This window comes from Pollicipes pollicipes, unplaced genomic scaffold, assembly GCF_011947565.3.
Source record: "Pollicipes pollicipes isolate AB1234 unplaced genomic scaffold, Ppol_2.1 Scaffold_5724;HRSCAF=6776_pilon_pilon_pilon, whole genome shotgun sequence".
Taxonomy (NCBI): Eukaryota; Metazoa; Arthropoda; class Thecostraca; order Pollicipedomorpha; family Pollicipedidae; genus Pollicipes; species Pollicipes pollicipes.
Genome location: NW_023596746.1, coordinates 41933939 through 41961917, shown reverse-complemented (window position 1 = coordinate 41961917; position 27979 = coordinate 41933939). Strand labels below are relative to the sequence as shown.

The 27979-nt window shown below is 56.9% G+C and overlaps 1 protein-coding gene across 1 annotated transcript; it reads right to left on the bottom strand.

Moving 5' to 3' along the window:
• Window positions 1-27973, bottom strand: LOC119103064 (chondroitin sulfate proteoglycan 4). Its single transcript, XM_037226514.1, has 15 exons — window positions 27944-27973; window positions 26822-26964; window positions 25286-26195; window positions 24914-25240; window positions 23750-24814; window positions 23549-23671; window positions 22412-23449; window positions 17391-17583; window positions 12212-12373; window positions 7719-7965; window positions 2048-2234; window positions 1244-1804; window positions 997-1209; window positions 476-771; window positions 1-370 (listed from the first exon to the last, which is right to left on the bottom strand). The coding sequence occupies exons 1-15, from the start codon at window positions 27971-27973 to the stop codon at window positions 1-3; spliced, it is 5865 nt and encodes a 1954-aa protein (XP_037082409.1).
• Window positions 27974-27979: the final 6 nt, after the last annotated feature.

The window sequence follows — 27979 nt, the reverse complement described above, 5'->3', positions numbered from 1 at the left end:
CTACACCCAGTACTGGTTCTTGCGCAGGATCGGGTTACTCGGCTGGCTAGCGCTGACCTCCGAGCCGTCGTGGCTCCAGCCGTCGTCGCAGAACTGTCGGTCCGTGTCCACGTCGTACGAGTAGGTGAGCTCGGACGGCGGCGCGCCCGTGTAGAGCGGCGTCACCGTGCACTGCGGCACGCACGGCGACACGTCGCGCTCCGGCCAGCCGGGCTCCAGCAGGCGGGGCCGCTCCAGGAAGCGCGGCCGTGGCAGGCTGCCGTTGGCTGAGAGGCGCGGCCTGGACGCCATCGGCTCGGGCCGCGGCAGCGTGCTGATGGTAGACGGCCGCGGCAGGGTCGAGTTGATGAAGTCGGGCGTGGAGGCGCGGCTGGCCGAGCGCGGGCTCTCGGCCGCTGGCACCAGCTCCTGCAGCCGCGTCTGGCCGAGGTCGCGCGCCTTGCGCGCCGCGCGCCGTCGCCGGTCGGTGGCGCACTTGACGACGATCAGCAGCAGGATCGAAGTGATCACCACGCCAATCACCACGCCCGCCACCAGCACGTAGTCGCTGCGCATGAAGGAGGCCGCGTCGGCCGGCCGGTCGCGGCCCACCACCGAGTTGACGCCGGGCAGCGCCTTGTCGGCCTCGAGCGTCGCGGCGCTCACCAGCTCCACGGCCAGGCTGCCCCGCGCCGGCTGCACACCGTTCGCCGTCAGCTCGAACCGTACCGCGTCCGCCAGCGTCTCGTTGCCCTCGAGCGACGCGTCGGCCGCCACGAAGAAGATGATGTTCTGGGTGATGTCGGCGTGCGTGAAGGAGGTAACGTTCCATGCGCGCGCGGCGCGCCGCCGCCTCCCGGCCGGCAGCATCTGCGTGACGCGGCCGTGGCGCGGCGGCCGCAGCAGCCGGTAGCGGGGATCGCCACCGGAGCGCAGCGCCAGCTCCGAGGCGTTCAGCACCTCCAGGCTGATCAGCGCTGCGCGGCCGGGCGCGCAGCGCAGCGGCGCGAGCGTCACCAGCGGCCGGCTCGCCACCGAGAACGTCTCATTGCGCACGGCGTTGAACTCGTTGTACACGGAGGCGACGAACGAGTCGTTGTGCGCCTGCAGGTCCATCTGCATGTAGGCGACGCGGCCGTTGTCGATGTCGGCCTGCGTGAAGGTGGTGACGATGTCGGCGCCTACGAAGAGGCGGCCGTGCGCCGGCTCGACAGTCACGTTGAACACGACCTGGTCGCGCCGACCGTTCGTCTCAGGCGGAGACGTGCTGCGGGTCGAGCGTCACGCGACTCTGACCCTGTGTGATCGGCACCAGCTCGTTACGCTCGATGCTGAGCGAGAGCGGCACGACGGTGATGCCGAAGCCGGTGACGAGCGGACTGTGCTGGCCGTCCCACACGCTGAAGTAGAACTGGTCGGCTCCAAGCGAGCCGTCCTGGGCGTACAGCAGTCGCTCGCGGTCCACGTCTTCCTGGCTAAAGTTGCTGACACGCACGTGCGGCGTCTCCTTGAAGAAGACACTGCCACGGCTTGGGCCGTTGATGATGGTGAAGAGGATTTCGGCCGGTGCGTTGTCGGGGTCGGTGACAAGCAGGTTGTCCCGCCCGATGGCGGCCGTCTGCTTCTGCACGACCGTCAGACCGGGCGCAGTCGTCTGCAGCCGGAACTTCTGGTCGTTGACCGGCGTCACCGTCACGTTCACAGTGCCGTTGTACAGCAGAACGTCCGAGGTGGGCGTGGCCAGGAACAAGCTGTAGCCGAAGCTGTCGGCGCGCGTGTCCGAGTGGTCGTGCCGGTAGGAGAGCCGGCCGGCGCTGATGTCCGCCTGCGTGAGCGGGGCGTCTAGCCGGCCGCCGTCGTCCAGCCGCAGCTGTCCGTGCCGCGGCGCTGACGTCAGCCGCAGCCGCACGTCCGGCGCGCCCTGGCCGGCCGAGTGACCGCGCAGAAACTCGGCCACGCCGCCGACGTCGAGTACGGAGCGCGTGACGGGCGCGGCGCCGCCCTCCGGCAGCCGCAGCGGCGCGCTGTCCACGTAGCGCTGCAGGCCGCCACCGCTCGTGGTCGTCACGGAGACGGCGATGCGCAGCCGGACGCGGCGCAGGGGCTCGGCCGGCGGCGTCTCGACGCGCAGCTCGACGCTGTCCTCGGCCGAGAGCGCGCCCAGCGGCCGCCGGTGCTCGTACAGCACCAGGCTGCGGTTTAGCTCCTGCTGTGTAAACCAGCTTATCTCGGCCGTGCTGCCGTCCGGCTGCTCCCTGGAGGAGTAGCGCCAGTCAGAGAGGACAGCGGCTGTAGAGCGCAAGGTATATCACTTGTGCAACTGAAAATAAAGCATGGCACCAGGACGTGTGTAGCACGCGTACACGGCAGCACATACAGTACAGAGCAGTACATACAGTACAGCAGATTGCTGGGAGCCAGAATTGTACATACAAGGTCACTGAGACATTCGGTATCCCAGCAAAGGCAGCGCTTGGTGCCCACAGAAGCGAGCTCATGGATACTGCATTGGGTTATTGAAGAATTTGAACTGTTAACAAGCTAACGACAAAATGCGGGAAATTGCACTGCCCTCGGTGGATCTCCTAAATGCTCTCTGGCAGTGAGATATCCCATGTTCGTCACTATTCTCACCGTAATTGTATACGCAGCTAGTATTGTTCCTGATGCCGTATTATTTCCCATATTTTCGTTTCGACAAAATCCCTAGACAGACCCTATCTGAAGACTGCCTTCCAAACATACGAATTGATGTCCTAAAGGGTTCGGAGGTACTTACCTCAGTTACTAATTGTCCTCCACCCGTTGACCGCTGCCTAGTGTTAGCTGCAGGGCCGATGCCGCGTGGCTCGTGGAGACCGCAACGTCGGGCGCCGGGGTTTCTGTTTCTAGACTTACTTACGAGTGCGCACGTTCAGAGCTATGATGTTACACGTTTTTACAACGAATGCATGTTTTGTGACCGCACAAAGTTACATATACATAAGTCCTAGACAGACCCTAGATGGGTTAATCGGTAGAAGGCAAAGGGCTTTTGCCGTCTCGCCCACTTGGTACCATTCAGTGCTGTCCGCAGAGCTATTCCAGCTATACGGCGTCTCGGCTCATCAAGCCCGTTTAATGGGTGTCTGCGTCGTCAAGTGCGAGCATAACTTCCGGGACTTAACCTTAAAAAACGAATAACGCATCCAATTGAAATCTGGCCGCCATCCCTGTCAAAGCAGCCACACAGTGTATCTATGCACGGGTCTCAGCGCCCCCGCCGTGCTTGGAAAGAATCCTGAAATGCTCGTTCTTTAAACGTAGCAAACACAATATACGATTTGCTCTGTATTTCCTCTGCGGTGTCAAAACGTCGCTCCACCAACTCGAACCTTATCTTGGAGAAGAACGAGAAGTCACAAGGAGCAAAGTCCGGTGAGCAAGACGGGTAACAAGTGACGATGATATTGGTGATACCAAAAAACTCAGTGTTTTCAGCGCGTTATGAACGTGTGCGCTGTCGTGCTGGAGCGTTTAATCGTAATAACGGCAGAGTCCTGATTGTCTGCGCCAAGTGTTCTCGCTGAGACGCCTTAGAGCGGTGTAGTTGGACCTGGCATTGACGGTCTGACCTTGGAGCACAGATTCACGGCGCACAAACTCGCGGCTGTTAAAAAATCAAGAATATTTCAAATCGTGTTCCCAATCTGCCTGTCTGAAGAATAATATTGGGTGCCAGATGCTCCACGTGACAGCTCGAATACCTACAGTGCTTCGAAAACGAGCGAGTCTTTTGGACGCACTAACGCCGTCGTCGCCTTGCACCCACCCTCTTCACCGGATCTGATTATCTGTGACTTCTTCCCATTCCCAAAGATAGCGTTTAAGCTGGAGGGTCGCTATTTCAGCGGAGGAGATAAAGAATCTGGATGTCCGCCGTACATGAAGGAGATCCCGCGCGAGCCGCAGGTCGTGGCTGACACGTTTAAAGAACAAGGTTTCCAGAGTCTCCATACACAGCCTAAGATTTGTGTGTGTGTGGGGGGGGGGGGGGGGTAATGAATCGCTGCACAAGGTGATCACTTCGAAGTGGAGGACGGTCAAATTTAATTAAGATAACTCTACATTTTCACCATTTTCTCGAAACTTTTTTACCTCACCCAAATGCATGTGAAGTAGGCGGGTTATTGTTTAACATATTTTTCGAGAAGAATTTCCACTGGGAACTTAACTGAGCGGTCCGTCGCATTTACGCCGGTGCGGCAGTTTGATAATATTATTGTTCTCGCAGGATGCCATTGGAACAAGCTTTCATAGCTCCAAAGCCCGACGGCATAGCTGAAGCAGTATCGACAGCATCTCGACAACGTCGCCAACAAGTTGATGTCAGTCGGCGCGCCGCAGCCGATGCCGGATGGCGGTCATGAGCTAGAGGTGTACCGGCCCGGCAGGGGCGCATCCAGAGCCTTGGCAAGAGAGGGGGCACTGGGTTAAGAAAGGGCCACTTGATGGTTAAAAGTCGCCCCCCCCCCAACGCAACTTTGTGCGGTCGCAAAACATGCATTCGTTGTAAAAACATGTAACATCATAGCTCTGAACGTGCGCACTCGCAGGTAAGTCTAGAAAACAGAAACCCCGGCGCCCGACGTCGCGGTCTCCGCGAGCCACGCGGCATCGGCCCTGCAGCTAACACTAGGCAGCGGCCAACGGGCGGAAGGGAATTAGTAGCTGAGGAAAGTACCTTAAAACCCTTAAGGACATCAATTCTCATGTTTGGAAGGCAGTCCTGACGGATAGCAACGGATTAGCATTTACAACACCGCGAAATGGTGCTGAAATCTGGTAATGGATTAGAAGAGTAAACGTACACTTTCGGGCTGCTGTAACCGTTTATCTGTTCAGATACATCCTCAATACTATGAAGATGCATTGTGAACCCTAGCCAAATCTTTAACAATGAGAACTGATTTTGAAATTCTTTCAAAACAGTACTTGATGACACGTTATCGCGGCTGGCGCTCGCCGCCCGGTATTGCCTGCAGCGGACAACACCGTTCAGTTTTACTGAAACTGCAACCCGACCATAGCTCTTCTTGCTCCCAGGTTGTCTTGCGCGCCTGATCAAAACGCTTCATGCAGTTTGTTTCACTAGTTGGTTCTACAAAAAAATGAACATTCCCAGGCAAAGATGTACTGGCCTTTTCTTCGTGTCGTACCTCAATTCCATCCATTATTTTGAACACTCATGAGAACCCCACATTTTTTTTTGGGGGGGGGGAAATAGGCTCGTAGATAAAACACTAGCGGTCACATCATCGCCCCCAGCCAAGAGTTTGATACGGGCTCGGGTGGGGTGGGAATCAAATTGACCCCTCCCCCGAAGGTTTTCCAGAATGGTTTCCGAACGGCGCGGCGTAGCCGCGCCAAATTTTGCATAGCTGTCCAAAATTGAATAGCGGATCGTTTGGCATCAACAATTTAGATGTACCTTGTAAGTTCGCTGACCTATGGCAGGTCAAAGTCAGGCCAGGGTTTCAGCGAAGGCAATTTCTAGGGAATCCTCCGATCTGATCCAATAACGGAATGTTGGACGAAGCCATGCATCTCTGAGATGCTTTTTTAGACAACACAACAGTTGAATGAGCAAATTATATTGACCTAAAATCAGGTATGAAGGTCACGTCAAGGTCAAAACCAACCTGTTTTATTACTCTGGGGCTTGCTGTATGGGATAGCTTCTGGTGCTCATTTCGAGTTTATTGATAGCAGAAACCACATTATACATCTTCCATGGACTTCTTTGAGGTCAGAACAGGCTATTGGCCTGAAATGACCCAGGTCAACATTTTGTCTTAGGAACATAGCGTAATCTTTGTCGCTTAGTCGAATGCAAAACTCAAAGCAATCTTGTATGATTTTGGTCATCTTGACCTTCAAAAGGCCAAACAAGGTCACTGACCTTAATAAGAATGCAACATTTTGCTTAGAAACGGTTATCTACGTTCTGGGGCACTTTGGAGACCAACCTGGAACTTGACCTTGTTCGACCTTTTGACCCTTAGGTCATGACCTAGGAATCTGAAACTTTAACCTAAGTGAGTTAACGTACAAGTCAACACACCCTGTAAATTTGGTGTCTCTAGCTTTCTGAGTTCCCGAGATCTCAGGGAGGGATCAAATTGACCCCTCACCCGAGCGCAGGGTATCTAGCCGACCACCCGGGCGCGTGTTAAGGGCCATTTCTACCAGCGTGGAAGCCCTCGTTGACTCAACAGAATCCCTTATCGCCGCAGTTGGTTCGATAAGTAGCACAGACTCCAGTTCGGCTTAACGGTCCGTTGGCTGAAATGGGTTGGCAGGACCCTTGACATCCTGGGGACACAATCGAAGCATTGTCCTTCCCTCGCATTTCCTCACCGTGGACTCTCATTATAACTTTTCGTATATCCTTGCATTGACAGGGGAAAGATTGTCAGCAAGAGGCCCTCTGCACCTGTCACCGAAATTCCGGACCCTGTCCCTGTTAAGCAAATGCTCCACTGGCGGACTTGGGACCTCTGCCGACACGGAGCCCTTGTCGGGCACTGGGGCTGCCAACCTCCACAAGGGCCCCTCATTGTTGCAGGGGCCCCGACTTATGCAAACCGCTGGTCCCGGTCCCCTCCATGCTTGGGAAATGGACCCCCAGGGCTCGGAGCGACACGGAGCCAACTTTTCAGCGTTGGTGGTCTCTGGCCTAAATAGAGACCTGTATTGTGCCATGGGGTCCTCAATCGGTGAAAGAGTTCCTCTATCTGGCATTCAAGGTCACAGCCCTACAGGCCCGGATCTTTAATGGGACCTGCTGCAAGCCCTTCGTGCCCTTCATCGTCGGTCCCGAAGAGCCCATCGGGTTACTCTTTGGGCCCCCTCGAACACTATTTCTGGCCGACTCGGGCCTCTTACCAACACGGAACCCTGTGGTAGGCAATGAGGGCTCCTGGCCGCTACATGGGCTCAAGTGCACTCAATGGCCCTGACTAATCTTAACCGCGGTCTCCTGCTTTGTTTTTGTTTGGGAAATGGGCTCTTAGGCGCAGGCGGACACGGAGCCCACTGTCCGGTACGGGTGGAAACTGGCCAACATGGAGGTCCTCATCGACTCAGGGCAGTCCCAACGGTGGTCCTGAGAGGTCTTTCGAGGCCCTCAGGACCTAAGGGAGAAAACGCAGGCGCCCCCTGCGCCCCCTTGCCTACGTCACTGCAGCCACTGCATATAGGTCACGGTATCTCACTAAAATAGTCACTGCTCATTCTGGCATTGAAGAAATCACGCTGCCGAATAAATTAGCGCGTGCTCTCAAAATGGACGCCATCCTCACTCCACTTGTCAACTAAACGGCAACATGCACGATTTATCACTCATTCCTTTTGGATCAGTCTCAGAAGTAGGGACGGCCGCTTGGAGTGGCTTTGCGAAATCTGTCAAAATACTTCACCGAACCGTCCACAAATTATCAAGAAAGTCACGCAATCTAAAGCCCACTATGCAATGAACAAATCTCTATCGCTGATGGCGAATCCGTCGGCAAGCAGTGCATCCACCTCAGTGGTCGCAAAACCTTGTTTATTTGTTTGCTAAGTTATTTAACTGGCTGAAACTTCTCACGAATCGACTGGCTTCGAAATTTTCAATCAACCCAAGTCATCTCGACCATCAGCGTCAAAGGACCGGCGTCAACCCGCCGCCGCCGTACAGCGAGCGTCCCCGCACCCACCTCGTGATCTTGCCGAGCTGTGGCTTCCTGATGACCGAGTACGTGATGGTGCGCGGGGTGCGCGGGTCGTTGGTGCGCACCAGCAGGTGTCCCTTGGTGATGGACTGCTGCATCATGGGAAACACGTGCAGCTGGGTGTTGGCGACAAGCTGGAGCCGCAGCCGCTCCACGCGCACCGAGCAGCTCTCGGGCGGTGTCTGGTGGACGCCGTCGCTGACGGTGACGCGCAGACTGCAGCGGCTCGCCTCTGCCGGCGAACAGGGGCGGCTGAGGTGCCGGAGACGCAGGGGCACGCCTCTGTCGGCGAACAGGGGCGGCTGAGGAGCCGGAGACGCAGCGGCACGCCAGGGCAACTCGGACACGGTGGAGACGCAGGGCACACCAGAGGCGACCCGAACACAGGTGCTGACGGAGACGCAGGGCACACCAGAGACGGCCCGGACACGGGCACCGGAGACACGGACCACACCAGAGACCGCACGACACAGGTAGTCACGGAGACGTAGGCCATACCAGAGACGACTCGGACACGGTCACCGGAGACGCAGGCCACACACCAGAGGCGACACGGACACGGGTAGTGACAGAGACGCAGGGCACACCAGACACGAACCGGACACGGGCGCCGGAGACGCAAGCCACACCAGACACGACACGACGCAGGTAGGAGCGGAGACGTGGGGCACACCAGACACGACTCAGACACGGCCACCGGGGACGCAGAGCACACCAGACACGACCCAGACACGGGCTCTGACGAAGATGACGGATGGACGTCCGCAGAAGGTGACCAAGGCGCAAGGAAAAACGAGTAAGCACGAGAAAAGCGATGAAGTCAGCTCGCTATGTTCGCGGGGAACAAGAATCAGCGCACACCAGACCAACAGCGATCGATGCTTCTTTCAGTATATACACACGACGCATTAACGATATTAATCGGGCCTCCTCTAACAACGTGAACGTGAACGTATTTCTCTAACATTATCTTTCTATAGCCCCTAACGCAAATGTGGCGTGGACCACCCCACCCGGGCCAAAGAAGCGCGTGGGTCGGCCAAGGAAGCGCGTCGGTCGGCCAACAGCGGGTCTAGAGTGCAATCTTAGAATAAGCCTGGTTCTATTACTGTCGAGAATTTCTAGAAAGGCGTAACCAAATGGGAAGTTGTCTGCCTTTCACCACCTATCTTCGCTCTCCCTCCCACCAATGGCTCCCCATCCCCCTAAACTTGCTCTGCGCTTTACCACCTCTCTTCGCTTACCCTCCCACCAATGGCTCCCCATCCCCCTAAACTTGCTCTACGCTTGCAGCGGACAGTACCCAGCGTCAGAACGCGGATGGCGGGAGCGCGAGCGGTGGCTGGCATGGGAAATGACGGGATAAAAAACTAATTGTACAACACAAGGCAAGACATCATAACGCGTGGATCAAATTTGAATCAGTCCGTTTTTAGCACGCATTTGGCATGATGATTGCAATATTTTTGTTAAAACCAACGTCGATGGAACTAAGTTAACGCTAGGGATCATTTCTTTGTAGGTTTCTGTACATAACTCAATGCCACGATTTATTCTTCTTGATTTGCTTGTGATGTGATGTATGTGCTCCACTAATTGCTATTTGAACAGAATGCTGAATTCGAGAAAATGTCAAGGTCGAAAGGTTAACCTCAAGCAAGAATGCGTTTTTCGCACCAGTGCGTTTTCTTCGAGTGCGTCTCGATCGAACAGTTATTTGTGAATTTATTCCAGCACACGCGATCGACAGCTCAAACAACTCTTCCGGGCCACTAGGTCCGTACATCCTGCACTTTTCGCCCGCCCGGGGCTCAGGCATGGCAAAAAGGGGGTGCGCTACAAACGGTGTAAGGGATCACGGCAAACGACGCATACACTAGGGACCGACGGGGAGGACGAAGGCAACGGAACGATGGGGACACTTACGGTACAGGAGACGACGAAGACACGTGAGACTGACAGAGCCACGGCACAACTGAGACGTGGTGGACGACGGAACCACGCGAGTTGACGGAACACGCGAGACAACAAAGGTACGGAAGACGGACCAAGATCCAGAGACTGTTGCGGCTCACTTCCAAGTGTGGTTGGCATATTGCCGTGGAGAGCAGACAGGCGACAAAAACTATTGCTGGCAGAGACGCGTGAGACTGGTGAGGACATCAACGACTGATGGTGGCGGAATAGTCTAACCAAATGGAGGAACTAGTGAGAAGGGCTACCGAAACCACCGTGGACTGCTTCAGCCGCACTACCGCGGCGGCTTGCTTATACATCAGGCGGCGAACAGAATCACAGATCTGACAGCTGCCCAGATCGACAGCCACGCCTGCGAGACTGACATTTTCCGTGTGGCCATCACATCCCGAGGCCAGATGGCCCAGCTGCGGGCGGCCGCCTCTGAGCCCGGCCGCCAAGGGCGACTGAGACGCAGTGCCTGCTCGACTGTCGGCCGTCAATACTCTCGGACAATGCCGCCAGCCGGCCACGCTCGCTCGTCGATCTGTGCAGATGGGACCCGAGGGAGGGCGCCGGCCAATCGAGCCCATACCCTCATCCGTCCCTGCCCTCCTGCCGCAGCCGGCGCGGCGATAGCGGCACGGTGTCAAGAGACACGGGCGCGGCCTGGGGTAGTGGAGTCTGTATTAAAGCTGTGCACCGTCGCCCAGCTTCTTGCTACCAGGGCTTCAACCTAATAATAAGAAGTCGCTGACAGAATTTGTTACTACTCACGTAGGAAGCCTTGCTTGTACCGTGTCATTGGCGGCTGTGGCTGAGGGCCAGCTTTGAGCAGCTGCGCTCTGGAAGATCGCGACCACGTACGACGGCAGACGGGACCAGGGCGAGAGGACACGCCCGTAACATGACGGCTGGCGGCCGGGTCGGCCCCGTCCGGGAAGCATTCTGATGCTACCGGTGAACGAGTGCCGTAAATTCCGATATCTCATTAGAGGAGCGCCTCCCACCAAAGCGGTCAATTAGTCGGCTCGAGGCGGCGAAGGAGCCGTCTGGTGCCTCGAGGGCTGGCCGAAGCGCGGCGCACCCGACCCAGCGGGGGCCTATGATCAACGGGCAAGGGGGCTTACGACCGACAGGCTGGGTGCACTGACCGACTGGCTGGGTGCTCCGACCGACTGGCTGGGTGCTCCGACCGACTGGCTGGGTGCTCCGACCGACTGGCTGGGTGTTCCGACCGACAGGCTGGGTGCTCCGACCGACTGGTTGGTGCCGACTGGATGGTGGCTTCGACTCTTACCCCCCCCCCCCCCCAGGGGGTCTCGGTTCATAAGGATGTTACAGACCCCGCCTTGAAACAAGCTGGCTTTGTTCGGGAACTCCAAGCCACGACTAATTCTGCCCACTCGGCCAGGTGTTTGGTGGCTTCCGTTGTTCGCTGGGTGTTCCCACCCAAAGTCAGACCTGAGTCGAGTCGACCTGGCTGAATATCCTGACTAATGGCTATAGCCATGCTACAAAATTTATAGAAAAATGCTATGACATTGAGCCCGACCTATCTGGGTGTCTGGACTAACGAGAAGCATTTCTTCTGATCTTTCAGTGTGTTTCGGAACAGCACTCATTCACTTGGGTATCGGACAAAGAGAAATTGGAGGCGGGTAGACGGTGCTATCTGTACAGTGTCGTTGAGCTCTAGAATGGTTCACTTCCGGAATTTCGCGCTCTGTCACTTACGTTTTTCAAGTGTGAACTGTGCCATCATTTGGCTGGAACTTGATGAACATGTGTGTTTGTGCGTGTGTTGTGTACCTGAGGCTGGTTTTGTGTGTGGCTTTTATGTATTCCTGAAATGTGTTTTGTATGTGTGTCTTTAGTGTATTCCTGAGGTTTGTGTTTTGTATGCGCGCCTTCGATATATTCCTGAGGTGTGTGTTTTGCAGGTGTGCCTTTGCTATATTCCTGGGTTGTGCTTTGTGTGTATGCCTTTGATGCATCCCTGTGTGATTGCTGCTACGAGTGTCATTAACACGTCTCTCCTCTAATCCTTATCAAATTGACTTATCGCAAAATAGTAATTTTATGTTTCTCAGTGTTTTAAATGTCAACATAACGATCCCATTCTGTCCAGCACGGCTGTTTGAAGCGGGCGTAAAGAACACCGAGAGCAGGCGAAAGAGACTGAACTGTGGCGAAGAGGCCTGAACTAGTAGCTTTTAATGACAGCTCGAATGTTAGCATTGCGCCAATTTAAGTGGAAGTTGTGCTGGCAGCCGCCCGCCTGTCACACACATTCTCCACCAATGAGCCTCGCCGGCGACGGCGGGCTGACCCGCCTCAGCGTGGCAGGAGGTCCGGGTCCCCACTGACCTCGCTGGGTGTGGCTGAAGACGACCTGGCCGCCGGCCAGCTGACTGCGTGACAGGAGGTCCGGGTCCCCACTGACCTGGCTGGGTGTGGCTGAAGACGACCTGACCGCCGGCCAGCTGACTGCGTGACAGGAGGTCCGGGTGTCCACTGACCTGGCTGGGTGTGGCTGAAGATGACCTGGCCGCCGGCCAGCTGGCTGCGCGTGAAGTTGGAGACCGGCACACCCGGCTCCGACTGGAGGCTGACGTTGCCGCACTCGGAGCGGGTCACGGAGAAGGTCAGGTCCACTGCCGGCCGGTCGGCGTCCACCGCGTCTGCAGGGCAAGGTGCAGTCAGGGCGCCAGGTCCACAGCACGTTTGCACCTCGCGGCGCTGGCAAAGCAGGCCAAAGTCAACATTGAGGGCGGTGCCTGCACAACATAAAATGATGGTCATGACAGTGCTTGTGAAAAAACACAGGGACTGCGTTCACGCGTCCTCTTCAGCCAATGACAAGCTATATCAATCACGGGGTTTGTGGACTTTGTTTCCGATGGGAAGGCGATCAGTTTCCAGGAAAGTTGGGCTGCAAAAAATGCAATCGCAGTAATGCAGCCGACCCCGCAGTTACAAAGAGAGGCATGCCACATCAGGCGGCGGGCATGGCAATGCGCCTCTCTGGCTTGGAAGCAGAATCTTGGCAAGGGCAGCCATGTCACAGTGCTACAGCATATCAACGGTCAATACCGATTTCAGCTCTTGACTCACAAGACTGGGCCAGACTTCTCCGCAGCTTGATTGTCTTGCTGGTGTGAAGGAGACAGGCTAGGATGGTGCTGGGACTGTTTGAAATGGCAAGTTGTGTGTATCACCAACTGCCGACGAACATTATCGCCGCTCTACCTGAGAAACGCGAGCGCCCGCAACACGACGGCCGTCGCGCAATTTAATGATACCCACACTGCCTCCGAACAGAATCCCAGCACACCAAAACCCCTGCGTATCATTAGAAGCGAGAAGAGAAGGGCCGACTCCCGCACGCGGTGCCGTCCCTTCAGTCTTCACGCTCCTTCAAACGGCAGATGCACCGACGCTGCTGCGCTGCTCAACACCTCCGGTCCATGGCAGCTTTGGACCCAGGATTGGCAACATCTTACGAATATCGAGACTCAATACCCATATGATCGAAATTCAAACTTAAACAACACCTTACTGGCGTGGTCATTCACATGAAGACCAAAAATGTCATGTTCTAAGCCGTTCCCTCTACCATAAGACCAGAATTTCAATGCTGCATGAAAAAACCGTATAATTCCGATCTTGCGCGAGCTGAGTCAAGGTAAACAACTCAATATTGATCTGAGAGGTGACGATGTGACAATTGCGCGGGTAGCTTCCAAGCATAACTTAGTCAAACCAAACGATTCGCATGAGATTTTCCAACGAACGCAGGGACCTGAGGGATGACCTAGTGACGTCACTAGGTGCGGTGTACGCCGCCGGCCGGAGACGACTGTAAGTGTGGGTCGGGGCCGCGGCGCACGCCTGGCCGGTCTCAGCTGGTGGGCCGCGAGACTGGGCCGTGGGTCGTTGGTTCGCTGGCGGTGAGGACTGCTTAATTTTCTCAGGCGGAGGCACCTAGATTCAAACGTTCCGCTTTTACGCCAATCCAACCAACATATCATGTCATGCTGCATCCTGCTCATAACCGGAAATAAACAACAAGCAGCGGAACCGAAAACAGACCTTCAACCGAGGCATTAATGTTTGCAAGACAAAGACGGCCAACTGCCGACGACTGCTCGAGTCGTGACTGAAGGACGGTACAGAATAACTTTCCACTATCTACTGCAGCTAAGTCGCCTCCCTTTCGACCTACTTCACACACGCACGAGGAAAATATTTTTCCCTTAAGCGTAGCGGAAAAGATTTGAACCATGTCGTGTTAATCTAGCGTTTCCACCGTTGCGGCGGTGGCGCTTCGCCTCTCACATAAGTGTCGGCGAGGAAATCTGTGGGCAAAGTTGCGGGACATTTTGGCGTTTGGAGTGGCGGCTGGTTCGCCGGCAGCGACGCCGACACCCCCTCCCCCTCCAGCGGGGGTGTCGTCGAAGCCGACGGCGGGCGCCACACCGCATGAGACGCCCGGGCGCTTAGTACGGCCCACCCGAGTGACGGTCCAACCAGCGCCAGCCAGGGACTCCACGGGCTGACGAGGGGGTAAGGGAAGCCCGAAACGTTCAACGGAGTCAATAATTCCATAATTCAAAACTATACAGGTTAGAGAGACTGAGTGGTGTGCCTGGAGGCATATGACCAAGAAAGAAAAACGCGGCATACAACGGTATTCCGGTATCACCTCGTTGATGATTAGATTTTTGCAGGCACGTGTTTGCGGAACAGCGCGAAGCCCCAGCGCCCTTACGCGTGCGTCACTGGCGGCTGACCTCGCACGACCGACGGGTCAGGAGGTCAGAGTCTGCGGGGCGGAGGCCGGGCCAGCAGCCGCAGCGTCTGTGTCTTCTCGAGATGGCCCATCGAAAGGGGCGGGGGTTCGTCTCTCGGAGAGATAATGCAGATCTGATAGCTTCATTGGAAGATAACTCCATCTGGAGATGAATAGCTTTGGCTGGCTTTCAAATTCATCGCTGGGCACGGGAAGCGGGGGCGACTGGTGCAGCGGTCCGGAGCCCAGTGATCGACATCCTCTGCTGCTGCCGGCATTTGCTTACGCATACGCAGGAACATCAGAAAAGAGTAATGATCTCCGTCCGACCGTCATGCCATTTGTAATGATCGTGGTCCTTGTATAATGCCCTTCATTCCTCCCAGATGTTGCACATTCAGGTGTTATGTTATGATTATGGGTGCATAGTTTTTTCAGTTAGTTTTCCCGCTTGCCCGTTCGTCTCACTGCCAGACAGACCTTGCAGCCCGGCCCTCCCAACTTGACAGATCCCTCCCAGATTAGATGCGCTGCTCAAGTAAATCCTAACAATTCGAGAACAAAATGCACTGTGTGGTGATATTTGGATTCCGCCAGGCCAAACCAAGTACCTTCTGCAAACTGAAATGTATGAAATCCGATGAGAAACTAGCATTAGGGGCACCCTAAGCTGATTGACCCGCGGCAAAGCTCCCATCCCAATTCATTTCGAGCATCAATACTCTTGAATGATGCCTTTCTTAACGCCGAGATGCTATTGTGGATATCTGGGCTGCGCACACAAGGCTGACTTGAAACGTCACGCTTACGAGCGGTCACCACGCAGGTAATGAGCAGAGTGCAACAAGAGAAGCCTGCCAGTCGCCACAGGACGCGGCCAGTAACTGCCGTCAGTCACTGCCGCCAGTCACTGCCGCGCCAGTCGGTCACTGCAGATGGGTGGCCGGCTCTTCTGGCCCGACCCGCCAGACCGTGGGGCAATGCGGTACAGCCTACCTAACCACCACGCCCGCATGTAAACAGCGCCTCATCAGTCCGTGCTCACGGCCCCGCGAACTGCGCTCTGCTCCACCCTGTCTCGGTCTTGCGTCCGGGTCACGCGCTCCGGGCTTTTCCGCCTGGTGTCGCGCCCTCTGCCGTTGGGCTCTCCGCTCGGCACGCCGCATTCGCCTGCCACCAGGAGCTTGGCGCAGCCACGTTCGCCGCCACCAAGAGCTTGGCGCGCCACGTTCGCCCCCGCCGAGAGCCTGGCGAGTCACGTTCGCCGCCACCGACAGCTCAGCGCGCCGCCTCCGACAGCTCGGCGCGCCGCCTCCGACAGCTCGGCGCACCGCCCTTCGATCCCGTCGCGCTAACCGGGCGCCGATAGCGCATGCAAATCAGCTGGCGGCTGCGGCCGACGCGCCTGCTAATCTATGAATGGCTCAATTACCGGCGCGACACAGTGCCCATAATCGGAGCCACTTCTGCTCCACTGGGTGGCGCGGGGGCAGGGCGCGGCAGATTGAAGCGACTGCTCAATATGCTGCGCTAAAGGCCGAGGCAAACGTCGCTATGGAGGCTGAGATGGAGTCGTTATAGTGATATGATGTAATTAACACACCAAGCCGACATAGTGAGGAATGGCGAAAACTTAGGCAAAGAAATTGAACAAAGTTTACGCCAATGGTTTGTTAAGGATAGTACTTAACTCGGCTCGTGTCCTGTCATGCTTTTCATGTGCACGCACGAATGTTCGTACATCAATGCAAAGCACGAATGTTCGTACATCAGTGCAAAGCACGAATGTTCGTACATCAATGCCAAGTTGAACAGTCTATTGTCCTCCACTTTTTGACTCTGCAAGTCGCCAGTGATCGATAAACTTGACGCGTTGACTGAGGCAGAAGCCACGCGGGAATTTGTTGGCCCCGCGCGACAAAGCAGAGGGGAGTGGCGATATTTTTCCGTCGCCAAACAATGTGTGAAAAGAATCGTTTTCTTTGATGTCTCTCGCAAAAAGCTCTCCATGTGGCGGCCCGGCGACGCTTTTGTTCGGGCTGGCCTGTCGTGCGCGCCGGAGCGCCGGAAAGAAGTTCCCATCAGAGGCGAAAACACAGACGTTGCTTTCGGCGGGCATCAGCCACCGACGATCCCGCGAGATGGCGTCCTAAAGTACACTCACTTTACTCATCTGCCTTCAAATGATTTAAAAGGAATGCGAAAACATGTTCTGGTGGAAAGTTTTTCAAATATCCTAGCTAATCCAGCATGCGTGATTTGCGGCTCATAAAAAAGACATTTCGGCAGTAAACAGCCGACGGATGCCTAGCGTGCCGTGCACCTCCAAACAGCCTCCACAACCTCAATAATACGCTCGCTCGTCGCAGACGGGGAACTTTGCGCCCCAGGAAACTAAATAAGACTTGGAGAAAGCAGGCCACCACGAAAAAAAACGTAATCAGATTTGGACCACAACTTTGATGAGTTAAGAGGAGCGTCCCACGACGGTGGTGGCATGGGGTCACCTACTATTCATCGACTTCAGTCGTTCACCTCAATAAACCACGCGCCGGCACCGTACCATTTTAGCGCCCTCGAGATTACACCACTTTCATCTGTATTCCAGAGCGCTGCGCACCGCGCGAGGTAGCGGCCGCCGCGTATAACACAGGTCCGTCGCCTCCGCATGATTCGTCGCCACACATGTAATAGGAATGCGCGACAATGGACAGAACCAGTGCTGCCGTGCCAAGCTGCCCAGGGCTCCGCGAGAGCCCGGATTTGTTCAGGCAGCTCCGGCTCCTGAGCCGACTGAGGACTTACTGGGGTGGCCGGGATGTACCGAGGACCGGACGGCGACGTACCGAGCCGGCCACGAACGTACTGATCGGACCGAGCACGTACCGAGCTGACCGAGGACGTACCAAGCTGGTCGGTGGTGATGGCCACGGCGCCTCCCTCCACCACCACCAAGCCGCTGTTATTGACGAGGCTGGGCGGATGGTCGTTCACGCCGGTTATGACGAAACAGAGCGGGCCCGGAGCCGACGTCTTGGAGTCAGCGCTGACCACCAGCGTCAGACAGTCCTCGCGGAACTCGTCCCCGCTGTGCACATACTGAAAACGGTCAGGTCAGGTCAGGTCAGGTCAGGGGTCTGACTGTGACGACAGGTCAGGTCAGGGGCCTAACGGTGATGGCAGGTCGGGTCAGGGGTCCGACGGTGACGACAGGTCAGGTCAGGGATCTGCCGGTAACGAGAGGTCAGCTCAGGTCATGGCTCTGTCGAAAACGGCAGATCAAGTCAGAGCCCTGACGGTGATGAAAGAACGGATGCTTAACGATAACGGTTAACATCGTCGCTTGAACGTATGAGAGGGTCAAAGCGCCTGACACTACCTGTTCCTTACCCGCGGCCCTCCGGGAATGTGTACAATGGCACAATGAGCGATGTATCAGCGTGGTAACGGTTAGGGCGGAAGATGCTCGGGAGCGGTGTAGTGAGGCTTTGCATGACGCAGCTGCGCTCCGTTACAGGTGGTGGCATTGCCTATTACAATTTGTGGATGTGAGGCAGCGAGTCGGTGGAAGAGGTCCTGAGAAAGTATTAGGAACCTAGCGATTTAGAACGCCGATGAATTATGGCTACGGTAGGGGAAGAGCGAAATTGTCAGCACGAGTATGAGAACGACGTGGCGAGCATATCGCTGTGCAATGCCCTAAAACCCGGCAAGAACTGACCTTCACGCTGAATAGCTGTGCTCAGACTCAGCGTCAAGGGTCTTCAAAGGACGCAGCGGTCCACGGGGGTCAAATGGGACGTTAAAAGCCTTAAATGGCGTTGTAACGCGGCTACGGCACCGTTAAGGCAGCACCAGGAAGATCAAATGCGTTGTGAGCACCGCCCGACGGAGGTCAAGTTTGCCATGCCGGGAGCGCGACGTTTGACAGATACACCACACCATAAACAATATCCGACACCACACAGGATCGCCGAGTTCGGTACCAGACAGCTAGACAGTTTCACTGGGTTCAGCAGCAAGCTCCAGACAGATACGCCGGACTCAGCAGCTGTTACCACAGATTTACCGGACTCGTCAGCCGTCATCAGACAGATTCACCTGGCTCAACAGCTGGCAGCAGACATATACGCCGGGCCCAACAGCCGCCACCAGGCACACTCACCTGGCTCGACAGCTGGCAGCAGACATATACACCATGCTCAACAGCCGCCACCAGACACACTCATCTGGCTCGACACCCATCACCAGACAGAGTCTTCAGGCTCGGCAGCCGTCCCCAGACAGATTCTTTGGGCTCAGCAGCCAGCACCAGACGCATTCACTAGACTCGGCAGCCGGCGCCAGACAGGTTCTTCGGGCTCAGCAGCCAGCACCAGACAAATTCACTAGACTCAGCAGCCGGCGCCAGACAGATTCACTAGACTCGGCAGCCGGCGCCAGACGGGTTCTTCGGGCTCAGCAGCCAGCACCAGACAAATTCACTAGACTCTGCAGCCGGCGCCAGACAGATTCACCACTCGCAGGCGGCGCGGCGACCGATTTCACCAAACCCCATGCAATAGGACGGTGGGCCCGGCGCAGCGTCGTGCTCGGCGTCCAATGCCAAACACATCGGCCCAATAAAGCCGGCAGCCTCCGGGGAGATGGTCCCACGGAATTGGCCCGGGTACGAACGCATTCCGTGCCGACCGACGCTAATGCCGTCAGGCGACTGTTAGCGCGCCGGAAACGGCGGCCGCGGTGGGAGGCCGCTTCAGCTCTCGTCTGTGAGTTCAGCAACAGCAAAGGCTCAGTCGAGTTTGTATGCGTCCAAAAGAAGCACGCGCGTCCAGTTCGAGGCGTTTTCAGCTACACAGTTGTGGACCTTATTGGGAAGGCTGGTGTCCTCTAGCGCTTAGCGGGGTGAAACGTCTTTCAGACTCATTAATCTGGGCTAATGTGGCAAGTTCATTTCGTCTCATTAGTAGAACTTCCTGGTATTGCAGCTTATAATGCCAATTTGGACGTTATTAGTACAAGGGCGCAGACGTGCTGATGACTCATTACCAGATCCAGGCAAAATTTAAGCAGATGATGAAAGATGAATAACATAAGCAATGTTCAATCCACATCTGTTTAGCGATGTTGAAATAAATGGTCGTGAGACAGACAGCAGACGGAGCAAGCTCAGTGTTCAAGAAGTCAACCAACGGATCCAGGATGACAATGTCTGGCATCGCATGTACGGTCAACCAATAGCAAAACTAACCTTCAGAATGAAGCAAAGGGTATGCTATTGCTCACCCTAATGCCATGAACATTTGTTATTTCGTCAAAGCCCGTGACATTTCATGTTATGCGACCTCGCCTTCTTTCCCAGGTTCTGGGGTACTGTCTTCTTCCCTTCTTTTTCTCTGTACGCAATGACGACGCCGTACTTAAGTGCAAAGCATCGTTTCCAAACTATCTCTGGTTTTGTGGGTAACTATTTAGAGTCGCTGACAATTACCAAAATGTCCGATCGCTTCGTGTCCTGCCGCCTTATAGTTCATGTGAAATCGTAGAAGCATAACTACATGCGGCAAAACCCCGTTTACAAAGCAGGACGGGGTCAAAGCTCGCATTTAGATCGTAAAAAAACAAATGGTTAGTTTGAATTAATTACCAGGCAGTCGAAAAAATTGTGTTTGATGCCATAACAGAGGTGAAATATCGAGGGCCATTGAGAGACCAGCCCTTTTCGACAGGTGAGCGCGCGCAAATGTTTCCATGCCAAGCCATTTTGGGGCGGCTTAAAGTCGAGGTAGAGTTTTGCGTTGATTTCTGCGTTAAGTTCTGTGCTGAAGTTGTATGGAGGTAAAAACAGGTGCTGAACAGTGCTCCTCTGAGAAGAATGGGTATTGAAGCATGTTATCCTTCCGCCAGATATGACAATCGGAGCATATTGCTTCTACCGTGAGCGCTTGATGATCCCAGATTATATCACACTCTTTCGTCGGTGAGATCTCATAACCAGCCTCCGTTTGTCGGGGGTGGACGGGCTCGACAGCCATTAACCTTTAAAGTTTGGCAAACTTGGACCGACGGCCGACGGCGAGCGACGCACTGCACCCCTGCATCGGCCCGGCGCCGGGTTTATAGCCCTGACGAGATAGCTGGCGAGGGGAGGGTAGGGTCATGAAGTGACACCAGGGACTCTTCGAGCCAACACGGGCCATCAGTCTTGGCCATGGTGCAGGCCACACGCCTGTCGGACAGGCCGCCGAATACTGGGCCGACAGGCCTTACATTCGACTTCGGCAGCGAGAGGACGGCGGGACACGCTGGACTTCTATCCTGGCAGCGCCGGCTGTACGACACACGGGCGGCACGCTTCGATCCAACAGATATCCAACATCTGACGGACACGCCACAATCAGGCGCGACATTGGGGATATGTGAAAAATAACAAGATGCCTACGCCTTCAACTGCAGCCTTAATACTCGGTCTGTCTGCCACACGTAAACACATCAGCGAGCAAAACTCTGAACCATGCTAAGTTTCCGCCACCAATCTATTCCTCGAACATTGTTGCGTTAATCTCATTTCCGTGACATGTCATACCTATGTCTGACGTGTGAGAAAGATACTGTTTAATGCATATCACGCAACAAACAAGTTCGCAATGTAAAAAAGCACGGAGTTCTAGGCCGCGTTTGTCTAAGCATCAGAAAGAGATTCATCGTGCAATCAAGTGATCCTGTGCATTTCTGACCAACAGCTTACGCCATACGGTGAAACCGCTCGCCTCAAAGCTTAACATTGATTTAACCTGAATGGACATTCCTTCACCTAAGCTTAGAAATACGACGAATCTAGCTACACTAAGAAAAAACAAACAAACAAAAAACGACGTTAGCTACAATGGAGCTAGCAGCTCGCCCGCAGCAACATCCCAGCATCTCCAAAGTTACACAAATCAGCATCTGGCCAAATTTTCTGCGAACTGAACTCCTTGTCTCTCGGCTGAAGATTTTTATCTCAACGACATAAATTCAATTTCTTCGGCGTCGTGCGGCTTCAAAGGCATCGGCGCTATCGTAGAATGGCAGCTTCGTCAGAAGCTCCCTTCCGGTGATAAATCTATACGGGATCTCATTAACGGCTCGCGAGCCGCCGTCCGGACCAACCGAGCGCCGTCCATTGTTGGAAGTCGGCCTGGCGCGTGCCGGCGGTGAACCCAGGGGCCCCTCTTCCATTTACTGCGAACCTGGTCCAGCGCTGGGAACACATCCGGACTCAGTGCCTTTGTCGCGCTTGAAGCCGAAAATGGCATGACACGTTAGCTTGCCGGAACGTGTATGGATTTTGATAGCGGCGAACAGCGAGTGCCTTCGGGATTTTCGGGACATCCAGCCGACAAGGGATAAGTGAACGTACAAAATTCAGAAATTATTTGAAGGACAACAAAAAGCTTTGCTAAGTTTCAAGTTCGGAGCAAACCCACACACACAGCGGTATAAGGCACACGACCTCGTCATACTCGCACGGAAAACCATGTCACACTCTCCAACTCGTCACACTTACCCGAACACGTCCGCTATACTCACCCAAATATGCTCGTCCCACTCATCGGCCCAAGCCCGCCACACTGACCAATGCAATACCGTCACACTCGCCCGTACGAGGCCGTTACATTCCCTCGCACGAGGCTGTTGCATTCAGCCTCACGAGGCCGGTACACTCACCCGCACGAGGCCGGTACACTCAGGCTCACGAGGCTGGTACACTCACCCGCACGAGGCCGGTACACTCAGGCTCACGAGGCCGGTACACTCAGGCTCATGAGGCCGGAACACTCACCCGCACGAGGCCGTCGGCCAGCTGTTGGCTGGAGAAGCGCAGCAGCTGGTGGCCGTGCTGCTCCGCCAACTGGAGGCGGCCGGAGCGCGGTGGCTCGAGCACCCTGAAGCCGCTGACGCGCTGTCGGTAGTACCTGCTGGCGACGGTGAGCGCGCGAGGCGTGAGCGCCACCTGGCCACCCTCGCTCAACGTCAGGTTCCACGTGACCAGGCGCACCTGGCGCGACTTCACCAGCACGTCAAACTGCAGTCCCGACATGCTGACGATGCCGTTGGTCACGGTGAAGACGAAGCGGTCCTCTGTGGCGTTGGCCACCGACTGCACGTAGGTGAGGTTGCCGTCGTTGATGAAGGCCTGGTCGAAGGTGACGACCTTGGGCCGGGCGTCGGGTCCCCGCAGCATGAGGAAGCCGTACGTCGGGCCCTTCGTGACGGTGAAGCGGATGTCACCGGGCGCCACGTTGGGGTGCATGACGTGCAGCAGCGACTGCGACACTGTTACCATGTCGCCCTCGGGCACCAGCGCCGACCGGTTGTTGACGACGCGCAGCGGCTCCCAGTAGCTCTCCGGGTATATGCGAAAGCTCAGCGACCCGTTGGAGGCGAGCTTCCCGACTCGCACCTCGAACCCCACCGAGTCCTGCGCGCCCGACGCCTCGCTCGCCTCGTACTCCACGGCACCCTGCTGCACGTCCTGGAAGGAGAACTCGGCGGCCGGCTCACCGCGCACGCGTAGTCGGCCGCGCTGCGGCGGCGCCGTCACGTGGAAGCGCACGTTCTCGTCGGCCACCTCGACGTTGGTCTCAGGCCGGAGCCGGTCGGCCGTCACCTGCTGCGAGTCGCCGCGTGGTACGGTCAGCGGCGCCGCCGAGCCGTTCAGCCGCACGAACGGCTCGGCGGCGGCGATCTCGAGCACACCGGTCGTGTAGTGCGCGCCGTCTGACACCCAGAGCACGACGCGCGAGCGGTCGACGCCGCCGTGCTGGAACACCAGCCGGTCAGCGTCGATGTCGGCCTGCGTGAAGCCAAACACCTCCGTATTGTAGTCGGGGTGCAGGTAGAGCGCGCCGTTGGGGATGCCGCGGCGCGTGTAGGAAATGTCGGACGGCTCCGTGTACAGGTCCGGGTCGGAAAAGGTGAGCTGCGCCGGGCGCACGGCGCGCCGCCCGCCGCGAACGACGTACAGCGGCCGCGCTGCCGTGCGCCGCGGCGCGTTGTCATTGCGCATCACGACCAGCACTTCGGCAACGCCCACGTACTGGAAGTCGTCGTCCGGGTTAAGCGAGGTGGCAACGAACCCGAACGCGTCGCTCGGGTTCTCCGAGTCGTCGTGCGCGTACAGCACGCGGCCGGCGGCGATGTCCTGCGAGGTGAAGTGCGCGAGCGCGGCGCGCCGCTCGCCGGCCGCGCGCAGACCGCCGTGCGCCGGCGGCTCCGTCACGTTGTAGAACACGGTGGCAATGCCGTCGATCTCGATGCTGAGCTGCCGCGGCATGATGGCCACTGCGTCTCCCTCGCCCACCTCGATCCGCTTGATCGAGATCATGCCCTTGGGCGCCGGCGGCACGTGGCGCATGTTGAACTCGTGCACGGGTGACTCGAAGCCGGGGATGTGCACGCGGAAGCGGAACAGGTCCGTGAACGCCGAGTAGGACTTGCGGTGCAGGCGGTAGACTACGCGGCCGGCGTCGACGTCGCGCTGCGAGAAGGAGACGCCAACTGGCAGCGCCTGGCGTCGCGCCGGGCTGCCCTCCAGCCGGAACAGGTCACCGAAGCGCGGCGTCGACGTCACCACGAAGGAGAGGTTCTCTGCCGGCTGGGGGAACGGCCGCGGCTCCGCGTACAGGAAGTCGCGCGTGACGGCCGCCTCTTGCGTGCGGTTCAGCACCAGCTCGCGGTTGGTGACCAGCTGTACCGAGACGGTGAGGAACTGGATGCGGAAGTCGTGCACAGCCGGCTGCGTGGCGTCCTGCAGCACCACCTGGAAGCGGAAGCCGTCATGGTCGGGAGTGCCTGTCGTGTGCCGGTAGCGCACGCGGCGCCGCTTCAGGTGCCGCATGGTGAAGTGGCTGGTCGGCTGCCAGTGGCCGTTACCGCGCAGCTTCTGCACCTTGCCGCTCTGCGTCTGCTTCACGATGACAAACTTGATGCCAACCTGCTCGTCCTGCGCGTTGGTGGTGAAGCTGAGATTGGCGGTGGTGATGAGCGCGCTGGATCCATGCGTCACGCGCAGGCCGGTGTTGTTGACGGCCACCGCCTCCAGGCGGAAGGTGACCACGCGCAGCAACGTCGTCTCGCTGGTGGCCTGGCCGTCGGAGACGCGCAGCGCAAGCCGCGTGTCGCCGCCACCGCCGCCGTGCACGAACAACACCTGACCGTCGTCCACCTGCTCCTGCGTGAACGAGTCGACCGGTTCGTCGGGCCGGCGCGCCAGCTCCAGGTGGCCATCCACCTCAGCCGGGCTGAGCAGCGTGAAGACGAGCTCGCGCGGCCGGCTGTCCGGGTCCTGGGCGTGCAGCACGTCGGCGCCCAGCGTGCGGCGCGTGCCCGCCGCCAGGCGCACGGCGTTGCCCGGCGGCAGCTGCAGCCGCGGCGGGTCGTTCACCGGCGTCACCGCCACGTGCAGCACGAACTTGTGGCGCGCCTGCAGGTAGGCGGGCAGCGTGAAGCCGGCGCGCGCGAACAGCTCGAGCTCGAACACGACCACGTCCTGTCCGCTCTCGGCGCCGCCGTGCAGGTAGCGCACGCGGTCCGAGAGGAGGTCGAGCAGCGTGAAGACGGACTCGTCCGGCCTCCGCCACACATCCACGCTGATCACGCCCTGCTTGGGCGGCTCGCGCACGTGGAAGAAGACACCCGAGTCACGCACGCCGTACTTCTCGTAGTCGAGCACCAGCTGGACGTTGGCGGTGGTGAGCAGCGCCTCGCCGCCCTCCAGCACCGCCAGCGGTGACAGCGACAGCAGCTGCAGGCCGGCCGGCAGCCGCGCGTCGGTGAACACGCCGTACTGACTCGTGAAGTCGGCACGCACGCACACCGGCTGCTCGCAGTCGCAGCGGAATTCGGCTACGCCCTGCGGCACGCACACGCCGCCGGGCACGCACGGGTCGCGAAGGCACGGGTACTCCCAGACGCACTCGGCCTGCACGCCCAGGCTCTCAACCACGCTCGGCAGGCCCGTCAGCACGTCGTCGACGAAGAGGTTCTGCACGCAGCCGCGCAGGTCCACCGGAATGTCCTCGATGCCCTGCTTGGCCGCACGGATGCGGTTCTTCTCGCTCAGACCGCCGACGAAGAGGTTTGACGCGAATGCCTGGAAGTTGGTGCCGTTGTCGGGCTTGACGCTGGTCAGCGTCTGGTCGACACTCAGCTCGACGTACTCAACGCCGACCGTCAGCTGCGCCTTGTGCCAGACGCCGTCGTTGACGGCCACCTTGCTGTCGAGCTGCACGCGCCGTCCGCCGGCCTCCAGCCTCAGACGTAGCCGGCCGTCGCGCAGCGTCGCCATCACGTGGTCGCGGCCACGCCGGCCCGCGTCGTTGTAGACGATCAGGCCGTCCGCGGCGGCCGTCTTCAGGTCGAGCCGAAGGGTGCCGCCGGCGTGCGGCAGCAACGGCGGCAGCATAGCGAACGCGTGCTCGCCGACGAAGCTCAGCGACACGTCGGCGTCGGCGTCAAACTGTTTGTCGCAGCCCCAGGTGACGCCGAAGGCGGTGCCGCGCTCGCGCGCCGTCGGGAACAGCGGCACGTCGTTGAAGCGGACCTGGTGCAGGCAGCCGCGGAAGTTGTCCAGCAGGCCCAAGAAGATCTCTGAGAAGTCGCCCATCCCACCGATGAACACGCCGTAGTGGATGTTTAGCTCGTAGAAGCGACCAGGGAGCTTTATTCTGAAACGGACGAGGACTCGTGAGAGCCATCTGTCGGCATGCGATGCTAAATTAATGGTTAAGGAGCGCACGTTTGCGATGTTATCACGATAACGAGCATTGCCTGGTTCTCTGCAAGTTAACGCTCAAGCGGTTTCCACCAACAATGCAATCGGAAATGCCTGTAGCATGCCACTGAATCGACAAGCAATCGCAACCATTCATGCATGCAGCCATTCAACTACTGGCATCGGAGATCACTTTACAGTATGCTGTGCGTATCTACGATGCCATTTAAATTATCCGAATATTCGTGCGTTATCGTGAAATCGATTGCCGTTGACCTTTGGCTATAATTAACCCAGCAAACAGCGGCACATTATGCAATATCTTACAAAGTATTATAGCGAATCATCGGTGCCTGCAATTTTCATCCCTCTCCAGCACGAAACAATATATTAGCCAATTCGCTTGGAAAATTCAACACGAAAGGCGGCCCCAGCCATACATTTCGCTGGCAGTGACAGGAGATCCGCCCGGCGCGAGTCGTTCTGGCTTCATTAGCCGGTTTTAGCGCCAAGCGCCTCAACTCGGCGGCCGCCGAGCGGTCCCCGGGCGGGCGCTGGCCGACCCGGCCCGCAGCTGACCTGCTGACGTGCACGCCGTCGATGGTGAGGGCGACGTCGGCGTCCTTGCGCTGCACGTCGACGACGTGCCAGAGTAAGTCGTCCAGCCGGCGGTCGGGAGGAGACGTCACCTCCCCCTCACCGGCGCCCAGGTTGATCCGGACCTGGAACCGGCCGGCGAGGCGAGTGAGCGGCGACTGTGGCCGAAGACAGGTGGAGGTGCTGGGGCCACGCTGGCAACGCCAGCCCCATGTGATGTGGTGTGATGTGGTGTAATTATGGTGGGATGTGATGTGTCGTTTGCTGGGCGAGGAGCGCACAAGAGTCATCACTATCATTGTTGTACACCCCGCATAATGCACATGGCCTGTTTAAAGTGAACTGTGATCTGGCATGGAAAATACGGAACACACCAAATCATCTTAAACATATATTTTTGCAATTACCGGTACAGGTATGTCATTTTTGATACACACTGGGGTACGAAGAGTCTATCCCGCGAAATGGGATGTCATCTCAACACCCGTATATTTGTTTCAACGTCATGTTTCTACTTGTAACTTTAATCTTAACATTCAGGTGGTTACATGCCGAATGAACAAATTCACTCGGCCAACAGCGACGTAAAATACCAAAGATGTTGGATGAGCAAAGCTTGTTCTGCTGGCATTACTGCTAATGGATACAGATATTTACGATGCCGTGGTTATCTATAACACTTTGTTTTCTGTTTGCCACTACTAGCCCTCACGCTGAAACTCCCTGTATTTAACCGGCAATCACGGAGCATGAGGCTGATTCTGATCTCCTTTCAGGTCACCAGCTGTAGTCATGACGGATCTATTTGGTTTGGATGTGTAAGTGTACCCCGCTCAAATTCACCGGTAACATTTAACAGTTACGGGCGTTTGAGGGACGCTGCTGCCTGTTAAGGGAAGCTGGGCATTTACGCTCGCATTTTGGTTAACAGCACACGAGAACCTTATGCGTCGTAATTTACATCTCTTTGAGATCACATTTTAGATCGGTGCAAGATGAGCAAAAATTGCATATGACTCCAAACGAAGTGATCATAATAAGGCATACCATTCATTCTGACGTGAGCACGAAACACATTCTGTTCTAGCGAGATCAATTTAATACATCCACCAGCGGCGTCCAATGCTCTGTCATGATGAT

Bases quoted from the DNA above. Each gene is read 5' to 3' on its own strand.
- LOC119103064 (XM_037226514.1), bottom strand. From the start codon at position 27,973: ATGACAGAGCATTGGACGCCGCTGGTGGAT. The intron at 1,805-2,047 runs GTGACGACCACG...CCGCTCACGCAG, and splicing joins GGCTGCGCATCGCCGTCTCC to GCGGACATCAGCGCCGGCCG. The intron at 1,210-1,243 runs GTCTCCGCCTGA...CGGCGCGACCAG, and splicing joins TGACGCTCGACCCGCAGCAC to GTCGTGTTCAACGTGACTGT.